General features: G+C 36.1%; 2 protein-coding genes across 5 annotated transcripts; one reads left to right on the top strand and one right to left on the bottom strand.

The window, feature by feature from the left end:
* Nucleotides 1-1,602: 1,602 nt before the first annotated feature.
* Nucleotides 1,603-13,712, top strand: LOC110776448 (synaptotagmin-5). Of its 4 annotated transcripts, none has more exons than XM_021981010.2 (14): nt 1,603-2,069; nt 3,993-4,067; nt 4,143-4,250; nt 5,393-5,425; nt 5,512-5,601; nt 7,335-7,460; nt 8,441-8,581; nt 9,323-9,736; nt 10,479-10,613; nt 11,041-11,250; nt 11,367-11,621; nt 12,301-12,438; nt 12,814-13,116; nt 13,230-13,712. In XM_021981010.2, exons 1-14 carry the CDS (start codon nt 1,875-1,877, stop codon nt 13,446-13,448), a joined length of 2,442 nt encoding a protein of 813 aa, XP_021836702.1. In that variant the 5' UTR covers nt 1,603-1,874; the 3' UTR covers nt 13,449-13,712. The 4 variants fall into 4 exon arrangements, with proteins under 4 accessions (XP_021836702.1, XP_021836703.1, XP_021836704.1 ...); XM_021981011.2 differs by having other exon boundaries at nt 1,622-2,069; nt 5,543-5,596; XM_021981012.2 differs by lacking the exons at nt 1,603-2,069; nt 3,993-4,067 and having other exon boundaries at nt 4,156-4,250; nt 5,500-5,601.
* A 228-nt stretch (nt 13,713-13,940) lies between these two features.
* On the bottom strand, nt 13,941-23,177 carry LOC110776447 (CRM-domain containing factor CFM3, chloroplastic/mitochondrial). Its single transcript, XM_021981008.2, has 10 exons — nt 22,188-23,177; nt 20,981-21,416; nt 20,767-20,897; nt 18,461-18,802; nt 17,321-17,477; nt 16,903-17,195; nt 16,755-16,808; nt 15,957-16,016; nt 15,630-15,845; nt 13,941-14,301 (listed from the first exon to the last, which is right to left on the bottom strand). Exons 1-9 carry the CDS (start codon nt 23,022-23,024, stop codon nt 15,699-15,701), a joined length of 2,457 nt encoding a protein of 818 aa, XP_021836700.1. The 5' UTR covers nt 23,025-23,177; the 3' UTR covers nt 13,941-14,301; nt 15,630-15,698.
* Between the last annotated feature and the right edge of the window lie 598 nt (nt 23,178-23,775).

Below are 23,775 nucleotides of genomic sequence, written 5' to 3'. Positions count from 1 at the left end.
TCGGTTCCGATCTGGACAAATCGACTTTTATCTGAACATGATATGGACATACCAACTTTTATAACATGATATGGATATGTCACTTTTGATATAAACATGATCTGCACAAATCTATTCTGTTTTGCACATGATCTCAAGATATCGATTTTGATCTGGACATGATCTGGATAGTTCGGTTCTGATTTATACATGATCTAGAAAAATCAGTTGGACAAATTGGTTATGTGAATATATTTTGTTAATACGATTTTATTATAACTTGAAGAAATATAACAATTACACCAAGACCACCACCAAAAACAACAAAAAACAATAATATTAATAAAATAATAATAATAATAATAATAATAAGCACGTTACTGATGCGGCTATTCGGAAGCGGGTCAAGTACGAAGCACGTTGCAGGGCCATTGGTTATGGATTTCTTCCGTTCTCTTTCTCTTCTTTGGGGGAGCTGGATAAGGATGTTGTTGCGTTGCTGAAGCGGATTCAAAAGTTTTGTAGGACTCAGGACATTGGGGCTCGTGTTGCTGCTCATATTTTTACTAGGATAGGCTTTGCTATAGCCAGAGGAGTGGGGGCCCAGATTGTATCTCGGCTTCCCACCAATTATTTGTAAACTTTTGACTTTGTTAGCATTTGATATATAATAATAATAATAATAATAATAATAATAAAAATAATAATTAATAATTAATAATTAATAATAATAATAATAATTAATAATTAATAATAATAATAATAATAATAATCCAAAATAAAAATACAAGTAATAAAAATAATCATAATAATCCAAAATTATTATAATATTTAATGCTCCCTCCATATTTTTTTGGCGTCACATATACTACTTCCGACCGTCTCTTTTTAGGGTCACATTTTCGCTTTTGGTTTTTTCTACCATACCTCATCGTTATTTAATATATCTAATTTCCTATACTATATTAAACAATTGTTAGACACCCCCCCCCCCCAAATATCCTGGCCCGGACTCACTTTCTTTGATTAAAATATTTACCCCACGATCCCACCGCACTTACTTTATTATTTTATTAGATTCAACTTTTTTTCCTTAATACACGTGCTGGTCAACATGTGACCCCAAACAAAATACGGAGGGAGTATGATCTTGTCTGGTCTGATCTTAAATAAGTAATAAGGTCGAAACAAGGCCTACCTCCTGTATTATAAATAGAGATGAATGCAACAAGGTAAACAATGCAATCTCACTTATCTCCTTGTGGTATTTGCAATAAACTTTTTGTTTTCCTCTCATTTCACAACATGTGGAATTTTAACTCCATTTTTTCAAAGGAACAATTCTTAAGACTGTCTGTGTAGAATCAGTATAAGTTTTTTTAAAATTATAAAGTTCAGTTAACACCAATAAAGATTAACACCAATAACAGTTCTACATGTAGAACCGATGATAGTGATTATGCTTAACTAAGAATTTGTGAAAGGGCTTGAACTCTAATTCTCATTCTTACACTGCCGCCAAAAGAGAAAAGTCCTGAAAGTCAACTGCAATAAAAATCCGTTACAGAATACCAGAAACTTGCTTATTTTATTACCAATAAAACTTGTCGACTTCTTTGTTTCCACGGTGTCTCTTCCCTTCCCTTCCCTTCCCTTCCCTTTCCCTCTCTCATATATGACACCAACACCAAGAAATATCCAATTAAAATTAAAAAAAACAATAAAATAAAATAAATAATACCCCCACTATTAATTCCTTGTCGAAATGCTCAAAATGACCTTCTTTTTGTGCAAATTCCTCATCTCAAAACCCCATTTTCCAATGAAATAACTGTTCCAAAATATATTTGTAAAAAATCAAACTAATTAATTAATTGGAGTTTATTCAATATAAAATGAGTAGAAAAGGGAAGCCAAGTTTGAGCTTGAATATTGAGGTAACAATGCAGTTTTTGAAGCAAATCGCCATTGATAGACCAGTTTACTTGCTTTTTGTGCCTTTAATTTCTGTTATTTGGGCATTTGAGAAATGGGTTTTCTCCATTTCTACCTGGGTTCCTCTTGCTATTGCTGTTTGGGCTACTTTTCAGGTAACTCCTTTTTTTGTTTGGGTTGATTTTTGTAATTAATTTGTTGGGAAAAGACAGAGTGTAACACCTTTGTTTCGTAGATCTTCAACAGTTTAATCAGTTCATGAGGTTTGAGGAAAGGAATGCCTTTTTTGTTTTGATATAAATTTACTCAATTTTTGCTGGGGTCATATGATTTTTATTTTTAGTTGTAATATTCTTTCAAGATCCACCTACTGTACATTGCTCTTTCTGTTTTTCTGAGATGCTGATGAATTTGCTGAAGTGACGAAATGGGCATGATTTGTTTTTTTTATTTATTTATTGTAAGTTAGCTTCATTATCCGTTCAATTGTTGGAATATACTCACTGTAGATTAACTAGTTTAATTGTGTACTACAAGAACGAAACAAAGTGAGAAGCAGAATGGCTGAGAAAATGTAGGTTTAATCAGGGCTGATGACTACTTGTTTAGTTGGAGTATTTTAGACAATAGTATGAACTTCTTTTGCTCTTTACGAATCCGACGTTACACAGTGTCTTCTTTGATAATGAGCATAGATTTCGCACTATTGAATATATCGGGGCTATTGAGGTATTGGCCTAACTAGTAAGGCATCTGTCATTACAGTAATTGACAACATTGTACAGTTTTTAGAAAGTGGTGTAAGGTAGTGAACTCATTAGCTTTGATCAAATCTATTCGACATCAAACTAATCCATTAGACCTGTGCTTTGTTAAGCCAAATATTGATTTTCGCATGAAAACAAGGGCTGGTTAATGTTGCATTATTCCAACAGCTAATACTCCTGACCATAATGTATTTTGGAACTGTTTATTGGAGATTCTGATCCGATTAATGTCTTGTTAAACAAACTTGTAACCTTGTGACCTGACTGTGTGTAGCTTCATTAGCTTGTATCAGTGTAGCATGGATATGGGAAACAGCTTTTTTTTCTAATATGAAATGGATATGGGAAACAGCTTTTTTCTAATATAGGAAAGTGAAACATGTAGGTGCTGTATAATAACTGGAGTCCTTATGAAAGTAGTAAAGAACTTAGTTATAGTGATAATTATAGTGTAAAATATTTGATCTATTAGCACTTTTAGCAGTAAACAGGAAATAGTCGGAAACTGTAAAGTAAACTTGTTATGGAGATCTGGAAATAGGAATGAAGAATCTGTAGAATGCATAGGTTCTTAATCTGGTTTAGAGGTTTTCTCAAAGTTTTTCTTTGTTTATGAAACAAGATATTTAGAAAAGGGGAAAGCATGACCTTCATGAAGTTTCTGTGCAACATAGGCTAAGGCTAGTATGAATTGAGGTATTGATTGCTCAGGTGTCTGTTGAAACTAGACTACTGTTTCATAGAAAACTAGAGTACTAGACTACGTGATGAAATTTCTCATGGGCAGGAAACTTTTATGGTTCTGTAACTTGACTTTCTGTATGATGTAAAAAAAAGTCAGTTGTTATTTCTTTGTTCGCCGTTTGCACTTGAACAAATTCTTATCAATCTTTTGTTAGTTTTGACGTCCAGAGGTACTGAAGCCGAGACTGGTTGTGCATGAATTAACATTAGCTTGTTATCTGGATATTAAATTCTGTTATTGTCATAGTTTCTGGCTTCTTTTTATTTCAAGGAAATGTTAGCTCGGTTTCCATGATATACTGTAGGCTGTCATGAGGAAGTCTTTTTCGGCTGTCATTGGTGAGCTGGTACTAAGTTTTCTTCACGCATACGTGTTTGTGATATTGTGTGGGTTTATCTCTTTTTGTTTGTATAGGAAGTGTATGTTATCCTTATAAATTCGTATATAGACATTACTACATTTAGTCTTGTGCTTAAAATATGCTGGAGTAGCATAATTCTACAAAATACATTCAGCTTGTGTACTTTTTTTTCCGGCTCTGACCTGAGGCATTATTCTGGTATCAGTATGGTAACTATCAGCGCCGGATCCTTGCTGAGGACTTGAACAGGAAATGGAAGCGAGTGATAGTAGATACAGCGGTACTCATATATTTTATTTTTCACACTTACTCTCTCCTCACAGAAAATCAGTTTAACATTTAAGAAACTGCGCAGCCAATGACTGCACTGGAGCACTGTGAGTGGTTGAACAGGTTGTTGCTAGAAGTTTGGCCTAATTACATTCACCCTAAGATTTCATCAAGGTTTTCTTACATAGTTGAGGTTGGTTTCTATTTTCTTTGTCCCTTGTGCTTTTCTTTTGTTTCTTTCTTGTGCCAAGCTATTTCTTGATATGTGGTTCTAAAGTTTCTACAAATAGCATTGATTTCGTTGGAGCGATAGAACTAATGATCTCTAAACGTAGTTTATAGTATAGATTATAGATATATTTAGCTTTAAAGTTATCATATGGTGTTCAAACCCTTCACATTGTTGGATATGATGCAAAGGTGGGTGAAAAACACTTACTATTTTTGGAAAGTATTTGTCCCACATTGGAAGCAGAAAGAAGTTTTGCCTTGTTTAAATAGTAAAGTGATGTTTATATTGTTTGAAGTTCTACCCCTAGTGGTGTAGCCTAAGGAAGCGTCCTCTCGAGCACCCCCGCCCGGCCGGTTCTGTTCGAGACACGTGCGTGGTATAAGTATTGGTGCGCGATCTCTGAAAAACAGTGCTTTAATGTCTCTGTTTCCAGCATTCTTTGTATATGTAAATGCTAAGTCAAACTTTCCCTTCTGATTTTGGAGACATGAATTTGTGCTGCATGTTAACCCCCCTACCCGCTCAAGGGGGGAGGGGGCCCCTCCTTGGAGGCGTTGAGATATTTTATGATGTGGGTATAGTATATGGAAGGTGTTCGGAACTATCACCGATTCTCAGGTTAGTTAGTCACCAGGTGACCTAAATGTTTGGCTGCAGCAGTTTGGATGCAAAATTTGTTCCTTGCTCCATTGGTATGCCGTATAACTTAGGGGGTGTTTGGTTCGCGTAGTGGTATGAGTTTGGAATCAGGAATGAAACCATGGTGGTATTGGGTTGGAATTTGATTTCTAATACCATGTGTTTGGTTATGAGCCATACCTAACTACCCCTTGGGTTTCTAAACCCCATACCCTGTGGGTTTGAGGTATGGGTTTTGATCAAAACCCATACCTCATACCAAAAATCCGCGAACCAAACACCCCCTTAGTGGTTCTAGCCTTCAAGTGTGATTTAGGCTGTTTGTAAGGCTTTGGATAATGTTGTGATATTATTCTTATTTCTCTTTATTTAAATCTTGACTTTGTGATGAAATCTAGTAATTTGCTGAACTCATTTGCTGCAGTAAATTTAGTTGTTTAACCATAATCTAATTTTGCCTGCAGAGACGCTTGAAGTACAAAAAACCAAAACTTGTGGTGAGTAGAGAAATCTTCTTCTGTGTTTATTTTCTGTACTGGCTGGTACAGCTGTATGATTTATTTACTGGTAGTCTTCCATCTAGGAAAGGTTTGAACTCGAAGACTTTTCACTAGGTTCTTCTCCTCCAAACTTGGGTCTTCAAGGGATGCGCTGGTCAACTGTTGGAGGTCAGGTACCGTTTCTGGACTTAGGTTCCTCTTATGTTTATCTACTTATCCTTTTTATTTTAGATTCAGTTCATCATATCTTTTTAGTCGACATTTCTTCTATTGTTTATATGATTGACATTGAGGGTACATTGCTAGTTCTGTTGTCTTGTAAAATTGTCATGCAATTTTCAAATTAGTGTACCCGTCTGTCAGTAAGACGCCTAAGTATTAAGGGGCCATTTGGTTTGGGGTATTCAGGAAAGGAAAAAGAATAAACTGGGGAAGTTCCCTTTGTTGTTGTTTGTATTGTCATTTTAATCATTCCCTTTACCCCTCCTTAACACCAAAGTCCTCTACTCTGATACCCACAAATCCCATGGTATTTCCATTCCCTTTCCCAAGTCATGAACACACCAACACACCCACTACGGCCACCAAATTCAATACACCTCCATGCCAGCACCATCCTACAAGCACCTGCCACCCTCATCAGCTCGTCCCATCACCGCCATCCTTGCCGGAGCCACCATCACCTTCCTGCCATCAGCGTCACAAAACCCCACCCGAAAACCCACCTCCACCACCCGAAAAACCACCCAAGAAATCACCTCAACCACTCGAAAAACCAATCCCAACACCCGAAACACCACCCCAATCACCTGAAACACAAATCCATCCATTCGAAACACCAAGTCTAACCACCCCGAAAGCCATCACTATCTCCATGAAGCTACCTCAAATCAACCACACAATGGAAAAATCGACCCTAACCACCCCGAAAAACCACCTCACCCATCCAACATCAACCCAACCACTAGATCTAAGAGAGAGAGGAGAGATAATTTTTTTACCTTGAGGTGGGGAAAGGAAGGCGCCAGCGAAGTCGAAGAGGGAGGGGGGCAGCGCGCAGGAGGGGAAGGAGGGGCAGGGTGGTGGTGGTGTGGTGGATTTAGAGGTCAGGAAAGTATAATGGTGGGGGGTTAAATTTTAATACTAAAACAAAAAGTATATGAAATCAAACACATTGGCTTTCCTTTTTCCTTCTTTCCCATTTTTGATGTTATTCCCTTTCCCTTTGACAAACCAAACACCCCCTAAGATTTTGAAATACAAACATGTGAATATTTCAGTAAATGCCTAAGCTTCAAGATGTGTGTCAATGTATAAAACTATAAATATTGAGAAACAATGTGATTTTAAACTCATGCTTCAATTTTTGTTTTCACCATTGATATTGCAGCATTAGGCTATATAATCCATTACTAAATTTGTCACATATACCCATACTATTGCATTTCAAGTTCTTTTTCTTGGGTGATAATTTGGCCGTTTGTTTTTACACGTGTTTAGAGACTCTCATTTCTTCATATGGTACAAATGTACAATTGAAATCCTAGAAGTTACACTATGTGTGCAACTGAGAAGCGAACAGAATCACTTGAAATTATATCATTGAAATTTAAATTCTTGAACTTGTCAATTTAAAGTTAGATGCCCATGGTAGTTGAGGTAAGCGCATAAGGTTCCAATTATGCCATTCAGCAACTAACAAATGATAGTTTGATACCATAATAGTGACAGCAGCCTGAACTTATGTTCTATTTGGAGAATCTCAGATTTTCAGTGCATTTGCAGCTATTGTCTTTTTTCATATCCATCTTCTGTATACCTTATAGCTGCGATATGATGGAGAATATTACTTTTTATCTTCAATGGATACGTACTAATTACCAGAATACCTTTTGCTTTGTGGCAGAGGATTATGCATACAAGTCTTGACTGGGACACCAAAGACATGAGCATTATGCTGCTTGCTAAACTAGCCAAACCATTATATGGAACTGCACGCATTGTCATAAACTACCTCCATATCAAGGGTGATGTACGTTCAGTTATACTTTATCTATCTTCGGTCTTAATTTCTTAAACTGAAGTCAAATCATCAGTCATCATGTTATGTTATACAGTTTGATGATGTATAGAACAATGATGTCGACCTTTGAAAAGGTAGAATGGATCCTCCAGTTTTCTTCTTGTTTTGTCATATGCTCTCTCTGACGGTGAACTGTATTATCTTGTTTAAACTTTATTTGTCGCAATGGACCCTGACTAGTTGCATCATCTGTCCTTGATGGCTTTACCATCTGTCAAATTTACACATTTTTCGGCTGCTCAACCCTATGTTTCCACTGCAGTTGAATGTGTCACCGTTCACTTCTTTTTCTGTGAAGTAGCAGTGCGTTGCATGTTTTAATCAGATGGAATCAGCCTCTTGTTCTCACTGGTCTAAGGCTGCATACTCTCTTTTGGCTTTCCCTGCCCTAGGTAGTCTCCTTAGAAGCATAAATGCTACATGCTATTCTAGTGTGATTCCTGTCCTTTCCCACTCAAATATTGATTTATGTTTTTCTAACAGCCTCAAATTTTCTACAATTTTGCTTATATATGGTCGTAACTAGTAACCCTTTTTGGTAGCTGTTTCTTTGAAGCTTGTCTCACTGAATTTGCTGCAGTCTATTTTCCTTCTTTTTTGAAATTTGTTTTGATTGGGAATTTCAGAGAGGTGGTATGTCGTTTTCCTAATTTTAGTTAAAAAGTGATGGCCCAATTGAGACACTTGACTAATTATTTTTGTGGTAGCTGATTTCTTTTTTTCATGCGGTTCATTTGACTAATTGTTTTTGTCCTAACCAACTTTTTTTTCTTTGTAAAACTAAGTTGAATAATGCGAGTCTGAACCAAAGCTTTAATAGTTTAATCCATTTAAGCCAATCTGCCTGACGTGTATCTAACTTTAAAGTAATTGTTTTGGCAATGCTTTGTAATTTTGACACTCTTTTGCTGTCCATTTAAACTTTTCAGGTGCAGTTGATGCCGGTGCTGGATGGTAAAGCAATTTTGTTTTCCTTTTTATCTGTACCGGAGGTGAGGCTTGGAATTGCCCTGGGAAGTGGTGGAAATCAACTCCCTGGAATGGAGCTGCCTGTTGTTTCTTCATGGCTGGTGTGTTCAGCTGATGCTAAGTTCATTCATTTTTTTTATTTTACTAACAAAGAATCTGGTAGCACTGTCATTGTCATGCTTGCTTTGCTTTGCATTTTAAAACTTCAGGGAGGATATACTCCCTTCTTCCCAATATAGTTGCAATTCTTTCAATGTGGTAGAGATGAAAAAAGTTGGTCAAATTTGTAGGAGTATATCTTTTGCGAGTGATGTGCGATTAATGAAGTTATAGTTGGAAAATAAAGTATATCTGCATTATAAGTGGAAACCATATACTCCTTTATGACTATTCAAGTATTGGGATGGAGGAAGTATTCTATTTTCTAGATATTACTAGGAAAGCCTTACAGACCGAGTGTAGTCCCCTTTTAGCTCTCCAAGGGTCAAGATCAAATGAACACTCATTTTCTTTCTTTCAAAAAAATATATACTTCTAACCCCAAAGTCATTAACAAACAGGTCAAAAATAAGTTATAGGACTTTTTAAGTAAAAAATGAGTACAGGATTCTGGAATTATCAAAACTTAATTGATTAGGTCATTGTAATCTCTGATACTACTTAACCATGTGGCATTGTGTTGTAACTTTTCAGCACTCAACGTAGTGCTGAACAAATGTCATTTTTCACGATAAGAATAAATTTAGTATTTATGTGCTAAATACAAATTGTTGGCCTACAGTTCCAACAATTCTCGTACTTAGTGATCTTCTTGTTCATGAATCATGATATTTCTTGTGCAGGTCAAACTCTTGACTGACACCTTAGTTAAGACTATGGTTGAACCTCGTCGTCGGTGTCTTGCTCTGTCAGCTGTACAGTTAGGGAAAAGGGCAGTTGGTGGCATACTTTATGTAACAGTAATTGGTGCAAGCCAACTTTCTAAAAACATACTTAAAAGAACCCCGACTACTAACACACAAGTTGGTCAGAACTATGTCTCAGAAGAGCATCTATTGAAGGATGTTAAGACATTTGTGGAGGTAGAGATTGAAGAAATCACCAGGAGAACTGATGCAAAGCCAGGCTCTAATCCACAATGGAATTCAACATTTCATTCGGTTCTTCATGATAATGCAGGAGTCCTTCGATTCCATCTCTATGAATGTTCTCCTGGCAGCGTGAAAGTTGATCACCTAGCAACTTGTGAAATTAAGGTACTATTTTAGGTTTTTGTAATTCGTTACCCCAAAACAATATGGAGCCTTCACCCAAATTTAGATGTTCTCTTAATTGTTGATTGGTTGTATCTAAAATATGAGACTTAGAAGCACCATTTCGTTGCCTAAGAATCACTTAAAATAGTCATTTCTTTATCCTAGATGAAGACCCTTCAGAATAAATTAACAATGGTAGTCCATGTGGAAACTTAATTTTGCTTGAATTAATGGCTGGATATTATTTAAATTTGGAATGCTGTACTTGGGTAAGTTGAGTTTGATTAACTACTGCAGTTTGGTGACTTTGGTCTTAGGTTTTATATGTTCACGATATTTTATTCATTGAAATCAAGTTACTCCTTTTACAAGGTCATCTTATCATTACACGTATTCTTAAACCACCTGCTATGAGACATATGACTCAATAAAAAATTGCTCGATGTAGACTATTTCAAGTCATTTTGCAGTTTGACCACATGATTTCCAAGTTATAATTGGATTTTTGAATGAATAAGATGAACATGGGTATCAGGATTCAGGAATGTAGCTGTGAATTCCGAATTGTTCAGGCATTAACTTACATATTTCTTATTTATTAATTCCAATATCTATTTAGAAGTGTACAAATTAAAATTATGCATTTAGATTACTGCTCAGAAGTCTTGCAATATCAGTCCTACAAGCATTATTACGGTATTACCACTTCAGATGAACTGATTGATGTTTCAATGACATGCAGATTAGATATTGCGATGATGATTCCACAATATTTTGGGCAATAGGACCTAGTTCAGGAGCTATAGTCAAGCGTGCTGAGTGTTGTGGAAAAGAAGTTGAAATGAATATTCCTTTTGAGGCAGTAGACTCAGGGGAGGTACAAGAATTGTGTTATTGTGCATTTTAGTAATTCTCGTTGTTAAGCTTAATCTTGTTTATTGGTCCTTAAAAACCTACTGTGGAAATAAAAGTATTGAGTCGACTTCAATTTCCTATTGAATCTTTTTAACTATGATTCCACCAGATATGGAATGTGATTCATCTTATACAATACGATTATGTTAATTTGAAGCGGAGCTAAAGATTCACAGTTCATTTGGTTTTGATTGTAGTGAACTAAATGCTTGGGCTTTTTACTTATTGCAATGCAGCAAATGATTGCATATTAGATTAAGGGCCAATAGCAAATAACCTGTTATCATAGGAATCAGACTGCATTTGTCCGGCCCCACCTACACTGCCTAGTGAAGAAGGTGTTGGGTTAATGTTGATGTTGCAACTTATATGATTGATAATATTTGCAGTTGATGGTGAAACTTGTTCTGAAGGAATGGCAATTCTCTGATGGTTCACATAGTGTCGGGTTACATCTTGGTGCTCATTCATCATTATCTGGATTGTCAAATTTAAAGACTGGAAGAAAAATTTATGTTACTGTAAAAGAAGCTACAGATTTTCCTGGGAAGGATAAAATGGGACGATCTGAGCCTTATGTTAAATTGCAGTACGGGAAGGTCTCTTATTTCTCCTACTTTCTGATGTGATATTTTAGTTCGTTAATTAGAAAGGTACTCGGAGACTTGGAGTTAGCAATATTTATGTGTAATGGCCATTGTTTTTCAAATACCAGGTTGTCCAGAAAACAAGGGCTGTGCCACAGACCTCAAATCCTGTCTGGAACCAGACATTTGAATTTGATGAGATTGCAGGGGGTGAATATCTCAAGTTGAAATGTCTATATGAAGAAACATTCGGAGATGAGGTCATTGGTACTGCAACAGTTAACATGGAAGGATTGGAGGAGGGTTCAGTTAGAGATGTGCCTGTTCCTCTTGAAAAAGTGACTTCTGGGGAAGTGAGGCTTCAAATTGAAGCCGTGAGAGAGGTATGTCTGTTCTGTTGGCAGTGAACATGTTCAAAATGTCAACACTGAGGTATCCAGGACTAAAGGCTTCTTTTTCTAGAGGAAGCATCTTTGATGTTTTGACGTGACGGATCCTAAAATTTACATCTTTTTCATAAATGTGCTTAATTATCTATATTTTGAGCTGGTCGTTTACAATTTTCAAAAGGATAAATATCTGTGTTAAAGAAGCAATTAAACATTCATCGTCCAGCATGACAAAAGACTATGGAGCCAAACATACACGGAATTTTTGCATTCATCATTTGTAAAAATAGTTACCAATCCATTTAGTTATAAAATTTATACTAGAAGACAACCGTTTAAGCTTGTCCCAAACAATTGACAAGGTACTCTTTTTATTCATTCAATTGTGGTGATGTGTGGGAAATTATGCATTTGCTGACAGAAAATTTGAAGGAATGGTTGGTATTTCTTCTGCCCTATTTGCAAATGTCCAAAGTCTATTCTAACTGTTCTCATCGTATATTATTAACTGGAAAAATTACAAATTAACCAACTTTATTCTCCTGATCGCTGACATATCTATGGACTTTAAAAATGCTTCATAATGATTCATTTTGACAGCGTCTAAGTATGAGTAGGTCTTTACCAGACATGTTTATTTTCATGCCTAGAGTGACTGAGTTTTTTGGCTTAGGTTTCCAATGGTGGGCCTGGCAATGGATTGATTGAGCTTGTTCTCATTGAGGGCAAGGATCTTGTTGCTGCTGACCTCCGGGGGACGAGTGACCCATATGTAAAGGTCCAGTATGGAAATGAAACGAGGAGAACAAAGGTATTCTACTTAAATGTGATTTTATGAATTCAATGTAGCAATGTATCACTACCATATGACAATGGAAATCCATTCCATTGGCAATGGAATTCCATTCCATACCATATGATTTTATTTATAAATTTCCATTACCACGCAATCCTATCACTAAAGTGGGAATGGATGGTAATGAAAACTTGTAAAGTAAATGAGGTACTTGGGGATGAAATCACATTACCATGGATATTTGACATGACATTTTCTTCACAAAAGTACATGGAAAAACATCGCTTTTACCACTATTTATTACCATTTACAAACGGGTTGTTACTTGTTAGTGCTTTGGTTTTGAATAGTGTGCTTAAATTATTTATTAACTTTGAAATTGCTGTGAAGGTTGTGTACAAAACTGTAAATCCCACATGGAACCAAACATTTGAGTTTCCTGATGATGGAAGTCCATTGGAATTACAAGTGAGAGACCACAATGCTATATTGTCCTCATCAAGCATAGGCAACTGTACAGTAGAATATCAGAGACTTCCTCCCAATGAACTATCTGACAAGTGGATACCTCTACAAGGAGTTAAAAAGGGCGAGATTCATGTTCAAGTAATAAGAAGAGTTCCAGATCAACAGAAGCGACCCAGTTTAGATTCTGATTCGTTGTCAAATAGAGCTCATGCAATTTCTGATCAGGTAGGAATTACTCTGCTGACAGTTACTTTCTTTGATCTGTGCTTGCCTTGTATGTTGCCTGTTATTTCCAGATTATCGGTAGATTAACAGTTTAGCATGAATGTTGAATATAGATGAAGGAAATGCTAATGAAGCTTGAGTCAGTAGTGGAGGGGAAGGAGGATGAAGAAGTGTTGAGTAGTTTAAGTGAGCTACAAAGCCTAGAGGACTCGCAGGAACAATATATGCTTCAGCTTGAGACAGAAAGAATGCTTCTGCTTAACAAGATAAACGACCTCGGTCAGGAGTTACTCAATTCATCTCCTAACATTAGTCGCAGGATTTCCTATTAGCTCCATCTGCTGCCTATTGTAAGACGGACAATACATCTTGTGAGTTGTGGATAAGAGGTAGGGATAAATAATATGGGAACAATTTATAAATTTTTAGGATAGGCACAAGGGATAATCGTGTGTAATTATTGGCTCTTTACTATTACGCGAATTCACAAATACACAACTGTACGTTTAAGTAAACTGTACGTGTTATTACAGTGAAGAAAGTATTGTTTTGGTTAAGTTATTCATGTTTAGTAGACTTGTTGTATATAAACAGAATCATGCTGTATAGTGATCTTATTTTGGTAAATTTGTAAGAAACCACATTTTAAATAAGCAAATTTGTGGGAACTACCTCTTAAAAGAATGAAACTTTTAACATACGAAGTAATATATTTGTCAACGACCATCTTCTGACGGAATCCGATGGTTGACTGTCTTTTCAGACATTGACTTAGGCATGTAACTATCACGTGAGTACTAAATACTGTTTAAACTTTGAACAAATGAACAAACAAAGATTTTTATAAACTTGTGATGTTACAAAGGAACAGTGCGGTCGGCAGTACATTTAGTGATGATTTATCTAAAGTATAGGATGATCTAAATTACAAAGGAGCAAGATTAAAGGAATACTAGTTTATCTAAAAGTTGAAAGAAATTTAGCCACTCAATTTGCTTCACGGTAGATGGATTTGATGGTGAGGATGTTCCAGGATTCTATAGAACGTCGAATAGAAAAATATTTAGATGACATTGAGAATGCATGGATGAAAATGGTTCCACCATGATTTTGATCATGGAGGAATGCCATCCTAGTAAATACAGTACAAGCATCCCGCTCAGCAATCTCCGTGCAACGCTTTAGCTGCAGATATTTAAACAAACACAAGTATCAACATAGCATGAAATTGCATCAATATTCCACATCTAAATCTGCAATTATAATTGACAACTTTTATAAATTTTAATGACACTAACAGAAAAACATCTTGAATTCCTCTGATTCCATCAGTGACCCAATTCCCTGCTCCCTTTCCCATCCCAGAGTTCCCTTAGTTAGGTTTCCCTGTCAGCTGGACTAACAGCCTCGTGCAAGGATTCAACTGGAAAATGGGTACAACCTCATAGGATTGCAAACCCACATTAGATGCACTTCAGCAGCCACGCTGAAAGCTGAACTTATGAAATTGCACCCTCAATTGGATAAAAAAAAACAGTTGGGGAGACTAGTTCAGGATATCCGGAAAAAAAAAACATCCAAAACGAAATTTAGTTGTTAGTCGTTACTACCACAGATGCAGATTGCAGATTGCAGATTGCAGAGAGTTGAATTGCAAGGTTGGAGGCTATGAGACCAGATAAGTATTCAGGAAGGGATGAGTGAGTGAGTGAGTGATTGACAAAGAACAAAGCAGGCCAGGAGTCACCTGTTGATAAAATGTATATTTAACATTGTTACTCCACTCCCTGATTTATAACTTTTGGATTCATGGTTCTGGTCCTGACCCCGTCAAAGAACAGCTCAATCATGTACCTTAACTTTTATCTTACTTTATGGTAATTAACCAAAACAAAAAATATAAATAAGATAATATGTCGACCATTAAAGGGGTAACAAGATAGAATCACACTCTACAAGATCATTAACATGAATGGTTGAAGAGCCTTTTCCTGTCTGAATCTTTAATTTACACCAATGTCAAAGCTAATAACAAACATGGGGCAGTCTAAAAGACTCAAGAAGTCATCCCATGAGTCAATCACGTAAATCCTTCTTATCTATTCATCTTTGTTCAATGCACAATGTTCCATGTTAAGTGAGATTTGTTTGTTAGATATGTATTTGAGCGAAATTAATTTCAGTTGAAGTTGTATGACTTATAATATTAGTATTTTTACTTCGGTATGTTAAAATATATTGTGAAGACAAAATAGGTAACTAGGTAAGCATGCAAGAGCTAGACAATATGCTAAATTTCAAAATGTACAAAAAGGTAATACTAGTCCAGATCAGCAAAAGCTCTACAACATCTAAGGCTCTCCATGGAACAATGTTGATGGGATATATGGAGTGTAGTTGCTATGAGCCACCAAATATGAAGCAACATCACCTAATAATAAATTGACAGTGGAAACTAGACTACGTATATGCACAACAAAATAGGAGAATTAAGTAACAATATTCTCAATTACCTTCGTTTTAGCCTCTGCAGAAAAGTTGTCCAATTCGAAATTTAATTAATCAACTCTTCAATGGAGGGATTAAGCATAGTCTTCAACACTAGTGGATTCATCGGAACCATCATCCGGATAATCAAAATCATCATCAGAGTTATTGAAGTCGTCATCAGAATCATTAAAGTCATCATCATCCTCGTCACCAGAATCTAGATTAATAGTCGACGCACTCTACAAAACAGGCAAAATATAATAGATGAAAGATGTGAAATTTAATTTCAGAAGTTAGCTACTCCGCGCGGGCTACTTGTGAAATGTAAGAAACAAAAGTCAATTTCTCACTTGGCGGATTTCTGAGTCTGAACCAAACTCTTTTTCATCTTCTGCAGCTTTACTATCACCCTGCAGGTAATACGGGATCAAAATAAATGAACATAGCTGAATTAAGCTAAAGTTGACTGCCACAATAAATAAAATAGAAGATCCAATTCTCTTAATATGGTGATTCTAAAAAAAATTAAGGATTAAATATGTAAACCCTCTATACTTTCAATCTGAAAATTAAACTCCATCCAAAAACAACTATCATTTTCATTTACGTAGGCCACTAATCTTTCATAGATTTACAGAGGTAGTACCTTCATATTGTGAATAAATATTTCATGAACTGATGGTCAAATTTTAACACCAAAATGAAAGTAATAATTATATTATAATGCAAAGAAAAAGGGCAATAATAATGTTTACGAATTATCAATATCTAAACTCAACCTATGTATCTGTGTTTGGATTTTCCAACTCTTTGAACAACGATTATAACAATTTCTTGAACTTTTACGCATGAAGTGCCTGCATGAACTATATAGTATTTTGGACAATCAGTATAATGAATTTTAATTTGAAACAGGGCCAGTAGAATACGCTGGTACAACAAACCACAACCCTGGTCCCGAGTCCTGCATATATATATTTTACAAATATGGTGGTACCTTACTAGTTTAAAAAAAATTGGGGTCATCAAATGATTTTTTGTGTTTTTGTCTGGAGACGCAAAAAAGGGAGCCTATGCAAAATGTGGATATCTTACAACCACATGCTTATAATACCTAAAGGACTTCAAATCACGCAATTGCTACTTACATCTTTGATCTGGTCTATATTTCTCTCCAATTCAGATATGTGCTGACTGAGCGCCTGCAAAAATTAAAAGACAGAGATAATTGATCATAAACTTCATGCAGAAGTATCTACTATTTGGAAGGAGAAAACTGAACCATATATTTCAAACCTCGTGGCGCTGCATCGCAATAGCACGTTTGAATGCTTTTTGTTTTGTCAAAAGATTTCTTGGCCTCAAGCTGACAGGCCTCTGATAATTCTTTCCACGGTAATATATGAGAGCATACCCTTTTGGCACCCGTTCTATAGCGACCAATATGCCACCACTCTCATACTCTAATAGTCTTGCTGTTTCTTCCACAAAGGCAAGGGTTTTCTGTTTGGTGATTAACTTAACTAATTCTCTATGCTTCCAATGCAAATGCATATTTTCAATGACACCATCAAAGATACCACGGATACCTACAGAATAATCACAACATATGTTACGATGAAGAAAAATATTCCATAAAATATTGACTGCCTCGTTATTTGCTCACAGCATAACATCAAACTAGACGTATTGGATAAAAACCAAGGATACTCACCAAGAGGCAAGTAGGCCTTCATGCTTAAACCAATCCTGCGAAACGTAAACCTTTCCTCGTCAGTGATTGTTTCCAGGTCATCAGATGGACTAACAGGTATCATCGATGCTTCTATTCTCGCTAACAATGTCTCTGCTCGAAGCTTCTTTGACTGGGCCTGATCATGCAAAGAAGATTACAAACACACCAGAATTATAAATTGCTGAATTTAACCTTCAACATCCATGCCAACAACGTTACTATTAATATTATTAGTGTTGGTGCAGAGTGAGCCACAAAGGGCAATGATGTAGACGGATTTGATCTCACATTCCCACCACCACCACAGAGCCACAAAGGGCAATGATGTAGGTAGTTGGAATCAACATTATTAATATTGTTATCATCATCGTCATCGTAATAATAATAATAATAATAATAATAATAATAATAATAATAATAATAATAATAATAATAATAATAATAATAATAATAATAATAATAATAATAATAATAATAATAATAATAATAATAATAATAACAAACAGTTTTTTTTTCCAATACCATTATTGTTATTATAACTATTTTTATTATCCTTATTATTATTACCAATAATGCTACTAAGTTATTGTATTATTAACACCGTCTTATCATTATTATCATCATCATATATGAAGAATTAAAACGTTAGTAACCTTGTGTTTTGGCTCTCTTGAGATGGAAGAAAAGAAAAAGAAACTTCTCCAAAATAGGTAGGAAAGAAAAAAACATATACAATATCAGAAAAGGAAAGAACTTAATAAATCAAATATCATCCCTAACATCAGAAATCCCTTTGTTTAATTTTCTTTTCTTCCGTGTACCAATAGAAAAATTGCTCCAAACACACAGAGTGTATCCAATTTGATACCCCTGGCCCTTACTATTTATTTTTCAAAAGATGACATTTTCTAAGATGGAGGGATAAATTTTCACCGAGAAGCAACTGAGATATTGAACTCGACTAGCAGCATAAAGATCACAGAGTTCATGTCATCTGAGAAACTAAAAGGTACTTCGTATCATATTAAATGAGCAAAATGTCACATGATGCATCTTTTGGCACTCCAGCTTCAAAATATATAGCCTAGTCAACCATAGAGGAGAGAGTAGAATGCTTACCAGAGCTAATTTATGTTCAACTTTTTTGACCTCCTTCACATTTTTAGCAGAAGAAGCTTCTTCTCTCATCTTTTCTAGTTCCTCAGCTGATATTTCTCTGCCCCACCTGGCTTGGGCTTCATAGAATTCAGCTAATGTACCAGCAGGTGCATCTTCAGCTTCACAAGAACTAGTTGCCTCGAAAGATCCAATTCGTGCATTTTCTTCAGCATCTTGGATTCTTTTTGTGAGTTCCTGTCTTTCCAATACAGCAGTGGCGACACTACTTGGAAGGAAATCTTTTCCCCGGTATAGAACAATAAAAAATTTGTTCCGCAGCAGTAAGGTGCCTCCTGTGAGTGTCTGCAGCACAACCAATGAGCGAATTAGGCGTCAAAGTAGATTATATGAGAAAAGATTATGCACCCTCTAACATACTTTCAGTCTTTCACACACAGAAGCCCGCACACACTCACACTAACACTCACGCATGCACACAAACATGCGCAAGCAAACAAACTTCTAAAAATAAAACTTGCTCTCAAACTATGAAAGCTCCAAAAAAAGACCCAAATTAAGTAGTATCAAAGGGGGGATATCACATTACTACCCAACCTTTGAAGAAGTGTGTACAAAATTCTTCAAACAAAAAATTGTAACCGGAGCGTATCACGCTCTTTTCAGTTCTTTCTTTGACTGTCCATAGCAATAAAAACATTGGTCCATACAAATAGGCAACAGAAATCCTGAACCATTGAAGATTTCAAGCTCTTTGAGGGAAACTGTAGAACACTGTTGTCATCCATATTAGAACTGTCCAATACTTTAGAGATATATATGTAAAAACAAATAGTTCGAATCTAACCCTAACTTTAGTCTACTCCCATAAGAAATACTGGTCAACAAGTTTACCGAGAGTTCAGATCTAAGGGGATTATGTGGGAAATTGCAAAACACCAGCTGACAGACGACACTATGATTTTAGTTGCTCCAGCACTAATTTCGTTACAAATAATCAATTACATTGCCCAATTGTTTATTTTTTTTAATGGCCCTATTGCACAATTGTAACAAAGGCTTGTGCTTGAAAGGTTTTATCTGAAGGTGGGGAATAGTCGAATTTTATGTCTGCGCTGAAGGGAAAAAGAAAAGAAAGTCAACAGTAACAAAGAAGAACACAATTTCTAATCGACATATTAGTCTTAAGATTCTTTCAATATCGATGTACTCTTTCTCACGAATCACACCTACCAATTATCAGATTGTATATTGATTTAAGGGAACAGCTAGATCAACTGTTAGGTTTTACTTCAATTATCCTGCACCTCTTTGGGATGAACTACGGCTATCTATCAGAATTTCCATTGTGTGGCAATCACTTAGGCATACCTACTAGTGTTAAATCTAGATGAATGCTTTCAGAATCCAGATATCATGACTCGTAAGTTTGCAGCTAGATTATAATATTAAAACGAGTACTGAGTAGACAATCACATCACATTACATAATGTATACTCCGTAGTTCTGTAATTTTTGGTTCACTTAATGTACTTTTCTTTCTGCAGTATCAATAATTCAATAAAATACTTTTCTTATTAAAAAAAAGGACAATCATATCACCCCGCAACTTTCTGAAGACAATTTTCATCCTAGGAAACCACAAATCTATCTGAACCCTACCGGCTTAACCCCAGCCCCAAGCTTTCATCTCCAATCCCCTCCAAAAAAAAAAAAACATTCACCTCCAAGAATCTATTAGAACTTCCACTTGCATCACCACAATGCTTCTACCTTATAGCATTAGATGCATCCAAATTTAAAACATCTAAATCCCTGCAGCAACCCTACATTCTTGCACTGTACAGCTAAACCTTGGCATCGTTACACACATGATCACCACGGCAGCATCAACACCTGCTGTCTTTAGTACTGCTTGCTGTGATGATAATGTGTGCTGATGCCTAGGTTTAGCTGTAAGGATGCACTGTTACTACAAGTTCATCACCATTAGCAATTTTCAATCATAAAGCTTTCCAATGAAAATAAGTTAACAAAAGTTCAAGAGTTCAGAGATCCAGTACCTAAAAAATTATTTTATCACACATTGCAAAAGGCCAGCCCTTGAGTAAAAATTTAAAGCAGGTAATTTTCTCTCTAAGAATTGTTCCCATTGATATGTCTAAATGGAAATAATCCTTCTTCAACAAGAAAAATAATCAGTTGAAACAAGTACACAAGAAACATAGCTGCAGATGTAAAAAAAAAGAGCGATAAACAAGACCTTGAACCACACAGCACAATAAAAACCAGATGAGAAAGAAATTTGCCTTCAACTCCTCCGACATCAGCTCGTTGTTAGTGTTCTGAACTCCTCGTTTTACAGCAATCTTCGCCACTAAACTCTTTTCCCAAAGCTTAATTATAGAAGCTGCCAAGCCCTGATGATGTCTATTCCTACCTTCGCATTTCGAAACAGAATTGACATCAATCAAACTAATGAAAAGGAAACAAAATAATTAACACCAAAGGGGTAGCCCATACCAAGAGCAAAATGACAAGGAAGGGTCTTCGCCAGCTTCCGTAAATTGGTCAACTCAGCGTTTGTCAATCCCAACCGCATACCAGATGGAAGTAGCCTCAATGGTGGATGGAAACCAGGAACTGTTTGAGGAAGCAAATCACCATCAACCGGAAGTATTCCTGTACCCCACCAATCAACAAATCGAGGACCTAAACAATCAAGAAGATCATTGTATTCAACTTCCTCTGCTGTCAGACTCCTAGACTGTTGTAGAGCCTGTACATGAGGTGAAGTAGTTTCTATCGATGCACCAGCAGCATTTTCATTATTCACTGCAGCTATATTTACAGAAGATGCATCTGCTGAAGATTTAGATGGTGGTCCCTCATAGTTCTTTCCACGGTACACCACCATGACACTTCCCGATCTCCATATAACTAATCCTCCAGTTCGGCGCTGTTCAAGAAAAAAAACTCTCTGATAAATCTAATTTCCTTCTAGTGACAGTTAAACCCGTCATCAATATCTGGATTAATATTCAGCAGCGCTGATTTGAAGTACTCAAAATTTTTCCTATTGCAAATTATGCACATGAAATTATGTAAAAATAAATAAACAAGTAAATAAAAATTAGTATCCTTTCAAGATCAAGAAATCTGAGAATTCCAGCAAACAAAAGGTAAATTAAAAATTGGCATACTCATATGTCCTGCAAATCATAGGATCACAATGAGTCAATGGCCACTATATGAGGTCGTTGTATGAAGTAATGTTTCAACACCATAGAGTTACAGCAGATGATACGCATAACTCATAGAGGAAGGCACCAGAGGTTATAAGATTATGTCAGCAAGTAAGTTCATTACACATGAACTAATGAACACATATGCACCAACATAAAAGGCTGTAACAATATTCTCCACAGTTAGCTATGACAAACAAGCACGTTCAACAAGCTTGTAAGAAAAAATGTATCGCAAGATAAAACTAGCAATTTCCACTCTCTTAATCAGAGTTCTCAGGCCATTCCAACCCTCTTTTACCCCCAAAACAATTAGTTCTTAGCAGTCTGACCGTGAAGAATGAAGCTAGCTAGTCACTGTAACTATTACTTTCCAGCAAATGCACAAAATCAGGTTTTCACAAATAACATACATTGCTTCTTATCTGAACCAAACAAGCACAGAAAACTAAAGCACTATGTTTTATGTTGAAATTTTGATATACCTCTACAAGAATATGGGCAGTCTTCATATCATGAGCTAAATCTTCGTGAAATCTCAACCTAACCAACTCAGTTTTTCTCCATTTAGCATGAATCTTCTCCAACACAGCCTGAGTAACCCCAGCTTTAGCCACATTGACTTTATCCCTCAACACCATCCCTTGCCCTCTCAATCTTTTCAACTCTGATTCCTCAATTGTCAAATCAGCCAATGTTGGCGCTCTAACAACCCGTTTTGCCTTCTCATTTTCTCTCACCTCCTGAATTCGGGCAGTTCCACCCACATTTTGCTCCTCCTCCTCCTCCCTCTCCCAAGGCAACAACCCAAAATCACTCCTCTTCTCCTCTTCAACCAACATAGTATCATTCCTAATCCAATCTTTCTTCAACAAATCCCCCAATTTCTCCTCATCCTCATCATCCATATCACTTACTTCCTCATCATCTGACTCCAAACCCAAACTCCTCAACCTATTTACAATCCTCTCAATTGCACCCTTCCCTTTATTCTCCACAACTTTAATCCTCGAACTCGAATCACTAACCCCGGCGTCAAGCGGAACATTTGACGGGTCAATTGCAGGCCATTTCTTGAGCCAGGGAGCTGAATTAGGGGTTTTGGAAGGGTTTTGGGGATATTTAGAATGTGGGTTTTTGTGGGTTTGGGTTGTTTTGAGAGAAGAAAAGGTTTTTGAGAGAGAAAAACAATGTTTAGGGGATTTAAAGATTGAATAAGGCGAGGAAGAACAGTGGGAACAGGTGAATGGGAGAGTGTTGCGCAATGGTAATTCAGATAGCTTTGCTGTTGTTGAAAATGCCATTATTTTGTGGATGTACATTTGAGATTGTGCTATGCAATTGAAAGTAGTAGATATTTCATCGTACCAAAAATGTACAGTAAGAATTGGAGGAAGAAGCAGAGGAAAATGGCGGTTTGTGTTTGAGGGAGATGATGGATAAGATTCTTAGGAAAGTAACGGGGCTTCTTAATGGGCTGACTCAAATTTATACAAACGGCGGTCAAATATACTTCCATGTTTGCAAATTTTTGGTTTGTTCACTCCGGCTGCGTTCTATTAACCTGATTTTCAATTATTTTTTTAAATTCAATTTATATGAACTTAATTGAATTGAATTAAATTTATCTGAACTTATTTGAACTTATCAAAATTTATTTTAGTTATAAATTATACTTGATATATCTTTATTTTTCCTGAATTTATCTTATTTGAACTTAACTAAACTTATCTGAAATTATTTGAACTTATTTTTCCTGAAATAAGTGAAAATAATGTGAACATAACAAAACCTTTGCTGGTTTGGGTTATGTCGAGTCATCTCCTAGTGGTCTTTCGAGAAGTTGAATTTGGGATCGGTTTGAGTCAATAATTTTTTTTCGGGTTTAGCTTTGGTTAAGGATCTTTTTATTTCTCATAATCAAGTAAGCTTCTCATTAAACAAACACAGTCAAAGACAAACCAAACATCAGCCAAGTGAGAGCGAACAAGCCTCTAGGCCCTCACATCAGCTTACCCATCAACTTTTACAGAATTGAACCAATGAATATCCTCCTTATACCACTTTTCACTA

The sequence above is a fragment of the Spinacia oleracea genome, chromosome 5, assembly GCF_020520425.1.
Source record: "Spinacia oleracea cultivar Varoflay chromosome 5, BTI_SOV_V1, whole genome shotgun sequence".
NCBI classification, from domain to species: domain Eukaryota; kingdom Viridiplantae; phylum Streptophyta; class Magnoliopsida; order Caryophyllales; family Amaranthaceae; genus Spinacia; species Spinacia oleracea.
This window is presented reverse-complemented; position numbering and strand designations above follow the sequence as displayed.

What these genes read in the sequence shown, in the direction of transcription:
- LOC110776448 (XM_021981010.2), top strand. Translation starts at nt 1,875, where the DNA reads ATGAGTAGAAAAGGGAAGCCAAGTTTGAGCTTGAATATTGAGGTAACA. An exon ending in CTGTTGTTTCTTCATGGCTG is followed by an intron (nt 8,582 to 9,322) that starts GTGTGTTCAGCT and finishes TTTCTTGTGCAG; the next exon opens with GTCAAACTCTTGACTGACAC. An exon ending in ATGAAACGAGGAGAACAAAG is followed by an intron (nt 12,439 to 12,813) that starts GTATTCTACTTA and finishes ATTGCTGTGAAG; the next exon opens with GTTGTGTACAAAACTGTAAA.
- LOC110776447 (XM_021981008.2), bottom strand. Translation starts at nt 23,024, where the DNA reads ATGTACATCCACAAAATAATGGCATTTTCAACAACAGCAAAGCTATCT. An exon ending in CTGCCCATATTCTTGTAGAG is followed by an intron (nt 21,417 to 22,187) that starts GTATATCAAAAT and finishes TTTCTTGAACAG; the next exon opens with CGCCGAACTGGAGGATTAGT. An exon ending in GAAGGCCTACTTGCCTCTTG is followed by an intron (nt 17,196 to 17,320) that starts GTGAGTATCCTT and finishes ATTATTCTGTAG; the next exon opens with GTATCCGTGGTATCTTTGAT.